Source organism: Rhea americana, unplaced genomic scaffold (assembly GCF_003343005.1).
Source record: "Rhea americana isolate MKP2758 unplaced genomic scaffold, rheAme1 scaffold_263, whole genome shotgun sequence".
Taxonomy (NCBI): Eukaryota; Metazoa; Chordata; class Aves; order Rheiformes; family Rheidae; genus Rhea; species Rhea americana.
Window position 1 is genome coordinate 846,556 of NW_028186383.1, and position 14,013 is coordinate 860,568.

The 14,013-nt window shown below is 38.0% G+C and overlaps 1 protein-coding gene across 4 annotated transcripts in view; it reads right to left on the reverse strand.

Moving 5' to 3' along the window:
• Positions 1-14,013, reverse strand: part of CCDC102B (coiled-coil domain containing 102B) — a 217,676-nt gene that overhangs the window by 186,756 nt on the left and 16,907 nt on the right. For all 4 annotated transcript variants that reach the window (XM_085307767.1, XM_085307765.1, XM_085307766.1 and 1 more), the window contains exons 2-4: positions 11,528-12,142; positions 6,138-6,358; positions 1,487-1,595 (exon numbers count right to left, since the gene is read on the reverse strand). In XM_085307767.1, coding sequence (XP_085163893.1) covers positions 1,487-1,595; positions 6,138-6,358; positions 11,528-12,115 — 918 coding nt within the window. In that variant the 5' untranslated portion in view covers positions 12,116-12,142. The remainder of the gene's footprint in view (positions 1-1,486; positions 1,596-6,137; positions 6,359-11,527; positions 12,143-14,013) is intronic.

The following is a 14,013-nucleotide window of genomic DNA, read 5'->3' on the forward strand; positions in this document are numbered from 1 at the left end:
GGCCCTCAACAGGTGCATCTACAGGTCCTGAGAGAGCAGTCCTTGCAAGGCCACCCTCTATCGTTTTTGAAACGAGAACAGGAGAGGTCCCTGACAGCTGGACAAAGGCAAATGTTTTGATTACCTATAAAAAGTGCTGAAAAGATAATTTAGGGAAYCACTGGTTTGTCTGCCTCACTTTGGTCCTTGGGAAAATCGTGGAGCAAGTTCTGCCACAACACACTTCTGGGCACATGAATGAGAAAGTAATTAGAAAAGAGTTAGCATGCATTTACCAACAATAAATCATGCCTGATTGCCTTCTGTATTAAAATGYCAGGATTTCATACGAGACATAAATTTTCTTGATTTTAGTAAGCCTTTCTCCCACAATAATCTTGTATCCAAGTTAGGACATTACATTCCTGTTTAACGTCTTTATCACTGACCTGGAGAAGGGGACCAAGTGCACTCTCAAGCTTTAAGATGACACTAGACTGAGGGGAACAAYGAATGCACTTGAGGACAGGGCTGACATCCAGAGATATAACTAGGCAACCTCAAAGAAAGGAATGACAGAAACCTTATRCAAGTCAGTAATGATAAAGTCCAGCACCTGAGGAGGAAGAGCCCCTTGCAACAACAGARGCTGGGAACTGACTGGCTAGGAGGCATCTCTGCTGGAAAGGCTCTGGGGTCCTGGGAGGGAGCGAGCTGAGCATGCTCCAGCATGCAGCAAACATGACCAACAGCAACTTGGACTGTTTTCATAGAAAYAGAGTCTATTGACTAACAGACTGACGGAAGGGATTATTCACCTCTCCTCAGCACTTTTTAGACTACATCCAGAATACAGTGCTCAGTTTTGGGCCCTCAGTGTAGGAAACACATGAAYAAATTGGAGCAAGTTCAGCAGAAGGCCGCCAAGATGGTCAGAGACTGGAACACTTGYWCTGTGAGGAGAGGCTGAGGGAATAGGGCTTGTTCAGCCTGAGATAGCTTTGGAGATCCCTAATAGCAGCCCCACAGCAGGAGGTAACATTGCTATTGGGGTGACAAGGCCAGGCCTTCACAATGGCGCAAGCTTGTACGATGACAGACAACAGGCATAGGCTGGAACAAGAGAGGTTCTGACTGGATATGTGGAAAAACTTTTCCACCATCAGAAGAGGCAAGAGTAGAACAGGTTGCTCAGAGAGGCTGTGCAGTTTCTGTCCTTAGAGGTTTTCAAGATCTGACTGACTAAAAGCCCTGAACAATCATCTGACCTCAAAGCTGACCCTGCTTTGAGCAGGAGATTGCGCTACAGACATCCTGAGATACCTTTCAACCTAAAGTATCCTATGATCCTATAGAAAACACTGTTTTCAAATAAATTTAGTCTTCATTACTCAAAATAAACTTGGGTAAATAGTTGCTTTATCATTTTCCWGAGTGCCAGAGAAGATAAGATTTTATTCTTAGTTAGGTAGAGGAATTTCATGTGTTAATGATATTGCCATCATACCTGTTTCAGACTTTCCTGTCTGGATTGTTTTAGTTCTTCATATTTCCATTTCCAAAGAGATAAATCATTTTCAATCTTTTCCACTTCTTTTTCCAGAAACACATTCATTCTGAAAAAAAAATAATATTCATAATTTTTATGCATTTTAACAATCAGCATCTTTTTGTAGATGATGACAGATACATGATTTTAAATTTCCTTTTCATAATTTCAGTTCTGTTTTGCTGCCTTTATCATCTGTACATTTTTTAATTAAAAGCCTACTTGATATAATTATTCCAAGAAATTTACCAAAAATAAAACTGAAGAGAGCAAAGAAATCCAGTAGTATAGAATAGACTTAAAATGAAATTTGAAAATGGACTTCAATCAGTTACTGATTTAGATAGCCTAGTATATGGTATCAATAGCAGAGATTCTCAGAGAAAAAAGTGCTGTATCACTTTTATCTAGGCACATACAAAGGATTCTGATCATATACACATGAGAAACTATATACAGTACATAGACAGTACTGAACAGAAATCAAATAAAATCTACTTTAGATGTAAGAAAAATTTTAAATGCTTGCATATTCTCTTGCCATTTAAAAAATAATCGCTGCTCAAGGAAAATACTATAAATGCTTTAGAAAAGTGGACTATTAAGCTCAGAAGTACTACATCCTCATTAAAGTGCCAGCTTCAAGTATTTGCTTCTGGAATATCAACTTATTTCTGTGTTCATAGCTGACACTATTAGCCAAGTTCCAAAGATAAGAATGAACTTCTCATAATTTATACCCTACTGCCATAAATTCATTTCACATTTGTATAATGTGTATGCATTATTTTGCAATCAAGTAACAAAACAGAACTGTAAACATAATTATAAAGAAAAAGTAATTTTAATTACAAATAAAAGCTTTCAAGTAATAGTTCTGATAAAATCAGAAACCCTGAAGAAATCTAAAGTCTAACACTGGCAGTAAACAATTATATGGCACAGATTAATAGGTTAGGTTAATAGAATTTGTCAGCCTTTTGACAGAGGATATTTTTGCCAGATTGACTAAAACTACATTTTGAGGATATTTGTTTTAAAATCCACAATAGTATTGTTAACTTTAAGGAATTAAACCAAAGGGTATTCGTGTAATTTGTGTCTGGGGCATGCATATGCAGCATAAGGCAGGCTTGTGCAAAGATACTAGTTACCAGTGAGTGAGCTGCTCAGTTCCTGGGAGCAACATTAGCTACACTAATGAAGCAATCCAGTTGAGTGAAATATCTTGTTGTTATCTGTTCTTTTACAATTAAACCAAATAATCTTGAATCAGAGATTTTATTTTTTTTCTGCATTTATGCAGCACATACCAAAATTTATTTCAATAAACACCTATGGTTTTCTTAATATTACATAAAATAAACACCATTACTGGCAAAGTGAAATGGATCAAGATGACTTYTGTTATGTGTAGAGAACTTAAGATATACAAGTGAACATTTTTCTTCTAAAAACTAATGAGATTTCTTGGAAGAAAGGCTTCATGACTATATTGGAAAATAGAAGAATTAATAAGAAAGATATTTAATAGAACGGAAAGTGAAAGCTTGAAAGATAATACTTTAAAAAATAGTTTACTGAAGTAGCTGTACTGAACACAGTGTTAAGACTTGGTCTAATTTAAAAAGGAAAAGTGGATTGTCCAGAATGTGGTTCTTAGACAGAAGATACTAYTTTTATTTTGTGTTACAGTAGAATGTACACATCTTAAATGAAATCAGGTCTCACCAATGCTACTAAAGGCAAGACATCATTCTGACTGCATAAAGCCAATTGTCTAAATAAATGTTAAAAACACAGACAAATAAAGGGAAAAGAAATATAGCAGAGATCACTGAAGCAGCTTACTAATATGTAAGCAAAGGACCAAGATCAGAGCATTTTTAATAGGTCTTTTGACCRTCTATTTTAACTCCTTATCAGCTAGCTTAATCTACCCATTCAGCCCTAAGCAATGCCTCTTGGGTATCATCAACTACCAATTTGGTTGATGCACTGTTGATTTTGGACCAAAGAAGAAAGGCTTGTAAGTTCAGAGTAGAGCAAATTAAAATCTTGAAACTGCAAGACATTTAAATGAGAACAGTGATCCAAAGGGTGATTAGAGGAAGACACTTGAATGAGAACAGTGATCCAAAAGGTGATTAAAGGTAGCTATTTTAGGAAAATGATTCTTTAAAGTACTGAATAACTCACAAGATCTTTAATTCTCATTCATGTAAATATAACCTCAAACAGGTACTTGATATAAGACGTCTGTATCTAGTAGAGCATTTTTGTATGTAATTTTACATTGTGAACCCAATCAAGTTCTTCAAAAATCAAAACACACACTTTGAAGTCTTTTTTTTCCTAAGACTCCTCTCTTTTTGTGTGTAGCAAATTCTGATCCCTGGCATAAGATATTTTGGTATTACTGAAACTCGAAAAAGAACGTAAAAAGTGCAGATCCTGTCACAGTGAAGAAGTGTAACATGTTATGGAGAGGCTAGTTAAGTTACTAGGGACAYGTCCCAACCATAGCTCTGCATAAGCTAGCTTGAGTCAGGAAATATTGTAACCACAGTTCTGGAGTACTGCACGCAAACCAATAAACTCTGGGGAGAGGTCCTGCTCCGAATGAGCAAAATCATACTGACTGCCAAGGTAACCTTCAGCCTAGGGGTTCAAGCTGTCTGTAATCCAAGCTTGCTTTGATGCAGTACAGCTGTGTGTCCTTGGCTCAAGCTTACTGAGAAAATTGCTAAGTTATGAGAAAGAAGCTGTGAGAAAATATTTAGGCAGGAGTCATGCAAGATAAGAAAAGTAAAAATGCAAACAGAGGTGAGATTAGCAGCTCAAGGATTCAGCAGCAAAAATACTGATGTAAACAAGTATAAAAGCCTAAGAGAAAAACTGGGAATTAGAAGATGGCAACTCAGCAGAATCAGGGCTCAGTCTGTTCCCATGAACACTGGAGACCAACCCTTGTGGAGCTGGCTGATGACATTGGCCTGGCCAGCAAAGATTCATAGGCTGTCTCATGGCAAAGGTGACTATGTTAATGCTTATCCTACTGACATTTGTTCTAGCTATCTATTGTATGCACTGCCAAAAAGAATTGCTTCATACTTTTTAAGTTGTGCATATTCTGTTTACAGAATATTTTCTCTTTGTGCACAGGAAATGTTGCCCAAATGAAGTGACCTAAAGAGGGAGTTATTACACCATGGCCTGCTTTTATGTGAAAATCACTGCTCTGTGTGGATTTACTGTCTGAGATTGGCACTGACATATGTTGCATATTCTAGAAACACCCTAGTTTTTACATATTTCAGTAAAGTTAATACCATAATGGAGAACAGTCAGTATGTATCTAAGCATAAGTACCCTAAAGATTCCAAACAGAGGAAAATGGATATGTGAGACACCAGTCCCTAACTCACAGGAAATGCTATGAAAAGCTTCAGATTTAAGCATTCTAGGATTTTTGCTTCTACAAAAAACTAAATTTTTAGTAGATTAGAACATATTTTGGTCATCTGCTGCAATATAATTCAAATATAGAGTTATTGTATATTTTCTATAGCTAGCTAACTATATAACACAATACAGTAAACACTACCTAGGAATTTAAAGGTTATTTATTTATTTATTTTGCTTCAGGCTTTCACTATCTATAGGACAACTGTGAAAAAAAAATGATAGAAAAAAAAATGCTTCGTCATAGCCTACCATTAAGACTTTCTGAAGTAAAACTATTGTTGCAATATAGGAATTTTTTTTCTTGTACTAATTCTGATTTTGAAGTCACAGCCCACAGTGCCTGAAGTCTCTTACTGCTTCATCCACCACGTAATACCTGTTTCCTTGCAAAGTCTTCCTGGTGTGACTCAGTCTTGCTCTGTACTGGTCATATATAGTAAAGATCAAGGAATTCCTACCCAGGCAGAGACTATAGCAAAGCATAGCATATATGCAGAGTATATACCATGTAATCGACATATGACTTCTGTTAGGTCACAAAATATACATTTACTACTTCTATGAGTTAAATTTGATTAATATTGCATAATATATGTTATTCCAGCTTTAAATTATCTACTTTTGATATAAGCCTTACTACAAGTTAATATGTTAATCTTTTTAACATTTTGCATCAGCATTCATGCACTTTTCATTCAAAAATGCCCTTCAGCATTCTACAGCTATATTTTTTACCAGCACAGGCTTCTCAAGAGTCTAGACATTTAATATTATGCACAAGACACTCCAATAACTGAGTATACCAGCTATCAGATATGATTGCACTAATATCAAATTGCTTGCAAGTATCACCTGTTAATTAACTGTACATTCTTAACTCTTCTATATGGAGTTCGTCTTTAGAAAATGACAAAACATACTAAGAAAAACAAAAAACACATATACATTATTGTGAAATCTTCCTTATACTGAATTTTCCCTATACATTACTTCAACAAAGCCTTGTTAATGGCAAATAATGTTTAGAGGAACATATGAGCTGTAAATGCAAAACATGACAAACATCTATTTTAGCAAGTGCCTTAAAAATGTTTTTTTTTTTAATAGTGATTTCTCCAGGGAGGATGTATTTTGCACTTACTCTCTTTCCTTCTGTAAGATTTTCTGCAGTTCAGCCAAATGCAGATGCAAGACAGAAACATGTATTAAATCATTTTCCGACGTCTTAGCTACATTGTCCAGCTTTTTGGGGGGTTCCTCCAAATCAATCCTGGAAACTCCTTTGGGAAAAGAATCAGGAAGCTTTGGAGTAATTTTTTTATTTTGATTGCTTCTTAAAGCTTCTTTGACTAACTCCACATCCTGAGAAAACAGAAAAATATGACATCTGAGAAAAGCATAAATGAAAGAGAGAAGTTTTCAAGGCCTACCATAGCTCTTCCAAACATTTAAGTCATGGAGGGGGGGGAAGGTACTAAATAATCTTCTGTACTTGCATAGGATGCAGATAGAATGTAATGCTATTGACTGCAGAAGAGCCATTTAATTTGGGGTGATCTTCTCTGGGGTCTTGAAAAGAAACACATTTACTGAGTCTTGGTCTTTTAAGAGACTTGTACTGACATCCCTCACATACTGTGCTAGAGCAAGGCCTATATCCCAAGATATTTCTAAAGCATCTTTGCTAAACAAACGGATACCAGTCATCATTTGGCTAAATAGACCCATAAAATAAACAAAACCAAGAGTACAATTTATATGTCTAGATTGAGAAAGCTCTAGATAAAAACTCTTAAAAACCTCTAAAAACTCTCAGCATCTAATCTAAATCATTTTGAAACCACCAACAGACCTAAGTCCAAGGTCCTTGGACTCAAGTCCAAGTTTTGTACAAGGATCAATTGAAATTGAGGAACACGTTTCACACCCTCCAGGCTGAGGAGGAGCTGGGCATGGCTTCAAGGGAAGCAAATGGGCCAACAGACCCTGTGCCTTGCAGGAACACCTGGAAGAAGCGGCAAGTGATTGCTGTGGGTGACTCTCAGCTGTACGGGACAGAGGTACCTATTGGCCAGCATGACCTCTTGCTTAGAGACATTTGCTTCCTGCCAGGATCTCGAATACGAGATGTCATTGAAAGACTGCCAAGGCTTGTGCATATGTCAGACTATTACCCCCTGCTGCTCTTCTGTGTGGACATTAACGATACTAAGTGCAAATTGGAAACCATCAAACAGGATTTCAAAGTTCTGGGGATGGTGTCAAGGGTCTGGGAGCCCAGGCCATTTTCTCTTCAATCCTGCCAGTGAGAGGAAAGGATGGGAGGAGGAGGAGACAGATTTTCCAAGTTAATAATTGGCTGTGCCGCTGGTGTTGGCAACAGGGTTTTGGTTTCTGTGACCATGGGACCCTGTTTGAAGATCAACAGCTGATGGGGAGAGATGAGATCCACTTTGCTAAGCAGGGCATGCACATCTTTGCCAACAGCTTGGCCAGCCTGGTAMAGAGGGCTTTAAACTAGGAAAGATGTGAGAAGGGGAGAGTCAGAGAGACAGGTTAGTCAGTAAAATGCTGCTCAGGTCGGGATGCCTCCAAAGCATGCATAGAGCTGGGGAAGTGCATATGGGGCAAGACTATGGAGAATCTTCTTACACCTCTCCTGGGAAATTTGCATGCTTGATTACCTCTCTGAAATGCCTGTACACCAATGCATGCAGCCTGGGGAATAAACAGGAAGAATTAGAAATCTGTGTGCCACTGTGGAGCAGTGATCTCATTGCAATTACAAAGACATGGCGGGATAGCTCACATGACTGGAACACTGTCATGGATGGCTACGTGCTTTTTAGGAAAGACAGGCCAGGAAGGTGAGGTGCTGGAGTTACTCTATGTGAGAGAGTAACTGGAATGTATGGAGCTCTGCCTAGAGGTCRATGAAAAACAAGTCGAGAGCTGATGGGTAAGRATTAAAGGGCAGTCTAACATAGATGATGCTGTTGTGGGTGTCTACTACAGGCCACCTGATCAGGAAGAGGAAATCGATGAGGCCTTCCGCAGACAGGATCAMAAGCCCTAGTTGTCATCGGAGACTTCAGCCACTGTGATATCTGCTGGAAAGACAACGCAGCTAGGCCTACTTGGAGGAATCCCAYGGGTTAGGGACCTATAAGGAAGGGAGGCCCAAGAGAGCTGGTTAATATTCAAACATCACTTCCTCCAAGCTGAAGAGCGGTGCATCACTATGAGTYAGAAGTCAAGCAAAAAAGGCAGGAGACCTGCACTGATGAGCAAAGAGCTCCTGGCAAAACTCAGACAGAAGAAGAAAGTACACAGAATGTGGAAGAGGGGACAGGCCACTTGRGAGGAATATAGGAATGTTGCCAGAGTATGCAGAGATGCTACCAGGAAGACTAGGGCCCATTTGAAATTAAATCTGGCAAGAAACATCAAGAACAACAAGAAGGGCTTCTTCGAATACATCAGTAGCAAGAGGAAGACTAGGAAGACTAGTAGCAAGAGGAAAACGTGGCCCTGCTGCTGAGCAGGATGGGTGCCCTGGTGACAAAGGATACAAAGAAAGCAGAGTTACTGAATACCTTCTTTGTTTCAGTCTTTACTAAGGGTAGCCTTCAGGAATCCAGAGCCTGGAGATGAAAGTCTAGAGAAAGGAAAACTGGCGAAAGGAAGATTCTGTCAAAGTAGATTGGATTAGAGATCATTTAGGCAAACCTGACACCTACAAAATCATGGGCCCTGATGGGATGCACCTATGAGTGCTGAGAGAACTGACAGATATCATTGCCAGATCACTCCCCATCATCTTGGAAAGGTCATGGAGAACTGGAGAGGTGCCCGAGAGCTGGAAGAAAGTCAGTGTTACTCCAGGCTTCAAAAAGAGCAAGGAGGAGGACCCAGGCAACTACAGTCCAGTCAGCCTCACCTCCATCTCTGGAAAGRTGATGGAACAACTCATCCTCGATGTCATCTCTAAGCGTGTGGAGGGAAAGAAGGTGATCAGGAGTAGTCAGCATGGATTCATTCACCAAGGGGAAATCATGCTTAACCAACCTGATAGCCCTCTACAGTGGAATGACTGGCTGGGGAGATGAGGGGAGAGCAGTGAATGTTCTCTACCTTGACTTCAGCAAGGCTTTCAACACTGTCTCCCATAACATCCTCCTAGGCAATCTCAGGAAGTGTGGGTTAGACGAGTGGACAGTGAGGTGGATTGAGAACTGGCTGAAAGGCAGAGCTCAGARGGTTGTGATACAGAGTCTAGTTGGAAGCCTGTAGCTAATGGTGTCTGCCTTGGGTCAGTACAGAGTCCAGTCTTATTAAGCTTATTCATCAATGACTAGATGAAGGGACAGAGAGCCTCCTCAGTAAGTTTGCTGATGATACTAAACTGAGAGGAGTGGCTGATACACCTGAGGGCTGTGCTGTCATTCAGAGAGACCTGGACAGGCTGGAGAGCTGGGCAGAGAGAAACCTCCTGAGGTTCAACAAAGGCAAGTGGAGAGTCCTGCACCTAGGGAGGAATAACCCCATGCACCAGTACAGGTTGAGGGCTGACCTGCTGGAAAGTAGCTCTGYGAAGAAGGACCTGGGAGTGCTGGATGACAAGTCAACCATGAGCCATCAGTGTGCCCTTGAGGCCAAGAAGGCCAATGGCATCCTGAAGTGCATTAGGCAGAGTGATACTTCCCCTCTACTCAGCCCTGGTGAGGCTATATCTGGAGCACTGTGCTCAGTTCTGGGCTCCCCAGTACAAGAGAGACATGGCACTACTGAAGAGAGTCCAGCATAGGACTATGAAGATGCTTAGGGGACTGGAGCGTCTCTCTTGTAAGGAAAGGCTGCAAGAGCTGGGCCTGTTTAGCCTGGGGAAGACTGAGAGGGGATCTTATCAATAAGTATCTGAAGGCAGGGTGTCAAGGGGATTGGGCCAGACTCTGGTCAGTGGTGCCCTGCAACAGGACAAGAGACAACAGGCACAAACTGAATCACAGGAAGTTCCGCCTGAATATGAAGGAAAATTTATTTACTGTGAGGGTGACGGAGCACTAGACCAGGTTGCCCAGAGAGGTTGTGGAGTCTCCTTCTCTGGAGATATTCAAGGCCCCCCTGGAAGTGACCCTGTGCAATGCGCTGTAGGTGACCCTGTTTGAACAGGGTGGGGGGCTGGACTAGATGATCTCCAGAGGTCCCTTCCAACCTTACCAATTCTGTGATCAACGTTATCTGCTTAACAAACCAATCTGAGTTCTCTTTTAGAAACTAAAAGGAACAGAAATGTCTATTTTCAGGATACAAAAAAACAGAAGATATAAGGGAAAATAGAAAAAATCTTTTAAAATATAATATATCCTTAATAATAAGACTGAACATCTCCTATAAACAATAACTACCATTAGAAATACAGTTAGGTTTTATTGCTGCTGGATAATCATTTTAGTTTAAAAACTAATCACATTTTATTGCATTACCAATGTAGTTTCATGTCACTCTTCTGAGTTTTTAGAATAATGCCTCAAATTATGCCAAAAATAGAAAAATCTGGTTTCCATTCATATATTTTTAAAGAAAATACTTCTAAAAGTAATGGTTGCTATGGTGCTTTTCTTTTTATCCAACACATAGTGCAAGAAAGATATTTTTTGCCAAATTTACTCTCAAATACTGGTACTAGTTTTTTCCAGTATTCACAAGAACATAGTGTAATATSTGTGCATTACAGAGGAGTGAATATTATGAATATAATACATTCAGATCTAAGGTCCTGATGATTCTTGTTCAACTGAAATCAAACTGATAATTTTTTGAATATCTAGTGACTTCTTTCTGTCAGACAAATAGCAAAATAGTTTCTAGATGAAGTTATTTGTGGTGGCTATATAATACATGCCACAGTATAGAATTTGAAGTGGTAAAACAAGAATAGATGTTTCCATGTTGATGACAATAATTGTGTTTTGTGTAGACCTAAGAACTGTATTAAACCATGTCCATACTTGCTTATTTACTTTAGTAAAATTTAGTAAATTGCTCTCATTGACAAATAAAAATCTTCCTACATTGCGGAAGAATTTGCTTCATTCTTCCTTTCATTTCAGAGACTGCACTGAGGGAAAAATAAAGATTTTTTTAGACCTCAAGAACCTATGTTGCTTTTCTGGAGATATGAAGGTACACAAGATAGGGAGAACTCAGATTACAGTGGTGGTCTGTTACACTAAAATATGAAGGATAACAAATAGAATAATATTGTAAGTCATTGGAGATAACAGCCTGTCTCTGTTACTTAAATGTTTAGTCACAGTTGAGGTGTATGAATTGTTTTCCTTGTTTCTCTATATTAGAAGCATTAGGGGGAAAAGTTTTTTGTTTTTTTTTCATTTGCTTGCTTTTGTTTTTGTTTGCTATGAACTAGATCATGTAGTATTTTGGTCAAAATCCTTGAAAAATTCCATTCTAGATACACATTCATAATCTCCTGCTTCTCCRTGAACTAGAAAAGTCCTCATTCTTTACCTTCATTGTGTCTTCTGGRATCTCCTTGGTTTTGCTCATATCTTTCACAGATTCTTGTTCCAGGGATATTAACTGATTTAGGTCTTCTTTTATATACAGCATTTCCGAACAACTGGATTCTTTTTTCCGAGAAATGATGTTTTTCAAATTCTCCTTCTCACTCACTAAATCCTGATTTATCTTTTTCAGTGTACTCAGCTCTTTCACAACCATCTCTAATTTGATTCTCAACTGTCTTGCTTCTTCTTGGGCTTTATTTCTTTCTGCTCTAACTTTACTCCATTTCTCCCTCCAGTTAGCAGTACAATCTGACCACCAACGCATGGTCTTCTCCATTTGGGCAGCTCTAGCTTTGACCTCTTCCAGTTCCTGAATTCTTATTGCTTCATAAATTTCCCAGTTACTGCTGTTATTTATATACACACATGGGTAATGAGATGAATACGGGTAGAAACTTTGAGATGGGAGATTTGAATTACACGGATAGCTAGCTGGTTGGCTACCTCCAGCTGATTTATAAGGTTGTCTTGGTTGGGTCCTAAAAATCTGTGTCTCTTCAGTTAGTTTCTGAGCAGAATCAAGATTCATCTTTTGATTCTTAATCTAATTTCACTCCTAGAAAAGACAAAGACAATTAATTTAGTTTCTTCAGTTAAACTGTGTTATATAAATAATCTCAAGCAATGGTTTATTATACTATTATAATAATGGTATAGTATTATTAATATTACTGTTAGGTGTTTCAGAAATATGCTTCATCAACAAGAAATATTTATTAAGATTTATTTTATGTAATACGTAAGCATAAACAGACATATTTATTGACTAGGAATTCTTAGGAAAKGAAATGCCATTAAGAATTTTTTTTCTTCAAGGCAAGATTGAATTGAACTAATGTATATTTTAGAAGTCTAGTAAGAGAAGAGTATTTACTTAGAACCATAATCACTGATTCCCTTTCCTTCTTTCCAAAGTTATAGAGCTCCTTACTAAGTGAAACTTACATTTATAACTTACTTACAATAAGTAAGAAAAATAACGACTGGCCTTTGGGTTTTGCATGTATTTCAGAAGAAAAAAAATCAAGTATTTTTGTAGTGGACTTTACTTAGCTGTATTCATTCCAGAAACAGCCCAGGAATTGTATTCCCAAGTTATTCTCAAAAGGCTATCATTATCCTGCTGTACAGTATTACTTGTATTATTTGTACAGTCTACAACTCAATGATATGGGTCTGCTAGTGAATCTTGTTGCATTTTATTATTATTATTATTTGTCTACTGCCACTTATTTCCCCAGAGGAAAAAAACAAACAAACAAACAAAAAAAAAAAACTCATAAATTGCTTTCCCACCCCAGTGCTGAGAAAATGGATATATGGACAGGCTGCACAGACTAATCACTTATGTTTTCTTCTTTTTTTTTTCTTTAGTATCTTGCTTTGCTAGCAGAAGAGTAAGTAGTTTAAAGCAAATGTAATTCCTCCAATATACCAACATCCAGCTTTAAAAAATATATATGTTTATATATTATGGTGATTAGTGTTAACACTTGTGTTTGAAATGTAGAAGGCCAATAAAATAAATATCAAAAAGTAGTTTTGACATTATGATACAGTTTCGTTTTATTTACTGATAGCTAAATAGAAGTTTTTTGCAGTTCCTGGCTCCCCATTAGATATAGCAAACATTTTGCCCAGCTGTTTTCAGCTTTTCAATGTTTTCCTGGACATCTATTTGCTATTCATTACAGGCTTCTGGAGAACTGTTATAGTAAGTATCGATATGATAGAAGGAAAAGGACAGATGTTGCCTCTAACTCCTTTCATTATTGCTGTCTAGYGTAGCACTGCACCAGCCCCACAACTACATTACACAGATGCAACACAGCTGCTGCCAAAGCTTGGTCAAAGTTGAGGCTTTCTCTAGTTGCCCGACCTATTTCCAGAACTTTCGTTTGAATAAAAATAATCCAAAACACAGAAGTATTCCTACCCTTGATTTTGAATGAGGCCCATTACAGCCAAAGTAATTAAAAATTAAACTGTCACAATAGGTTATTATTTAAATTTTTGATTTGTGGTAATATCTGTGTTTCCTAGAGCTTCAATAATAATAATAATTTAAAAAAATCAGTAAATTTTGTATATGGTAAAATTGGTGAATTTTTAAGTAGTACAACAGCTTTGCCATACAATTTTTGCTTCTGCCCAAGACGGAGTAGACAATAGACAGAGATACTCATTACTTTTTTTATATTCTGTAGGCTTTTTTGTGGATTTTTCTAGTTGCTGAAGAAGAGAAGACAGACTCTTGCAAAGTATACAGTTTACAAATATTTTAAAATCTATAAAGTCAGAGAGGAAAAAAAAGATGAAAGTAATTTGCTTTAGCTGAAATTTCAGAAGACCTGAGAAGAGAATAAAATCTTAATGTAACACAAAAGCCTGTTGCAGTGGTTGCACTACTGGTTTAAGCCAATCTAA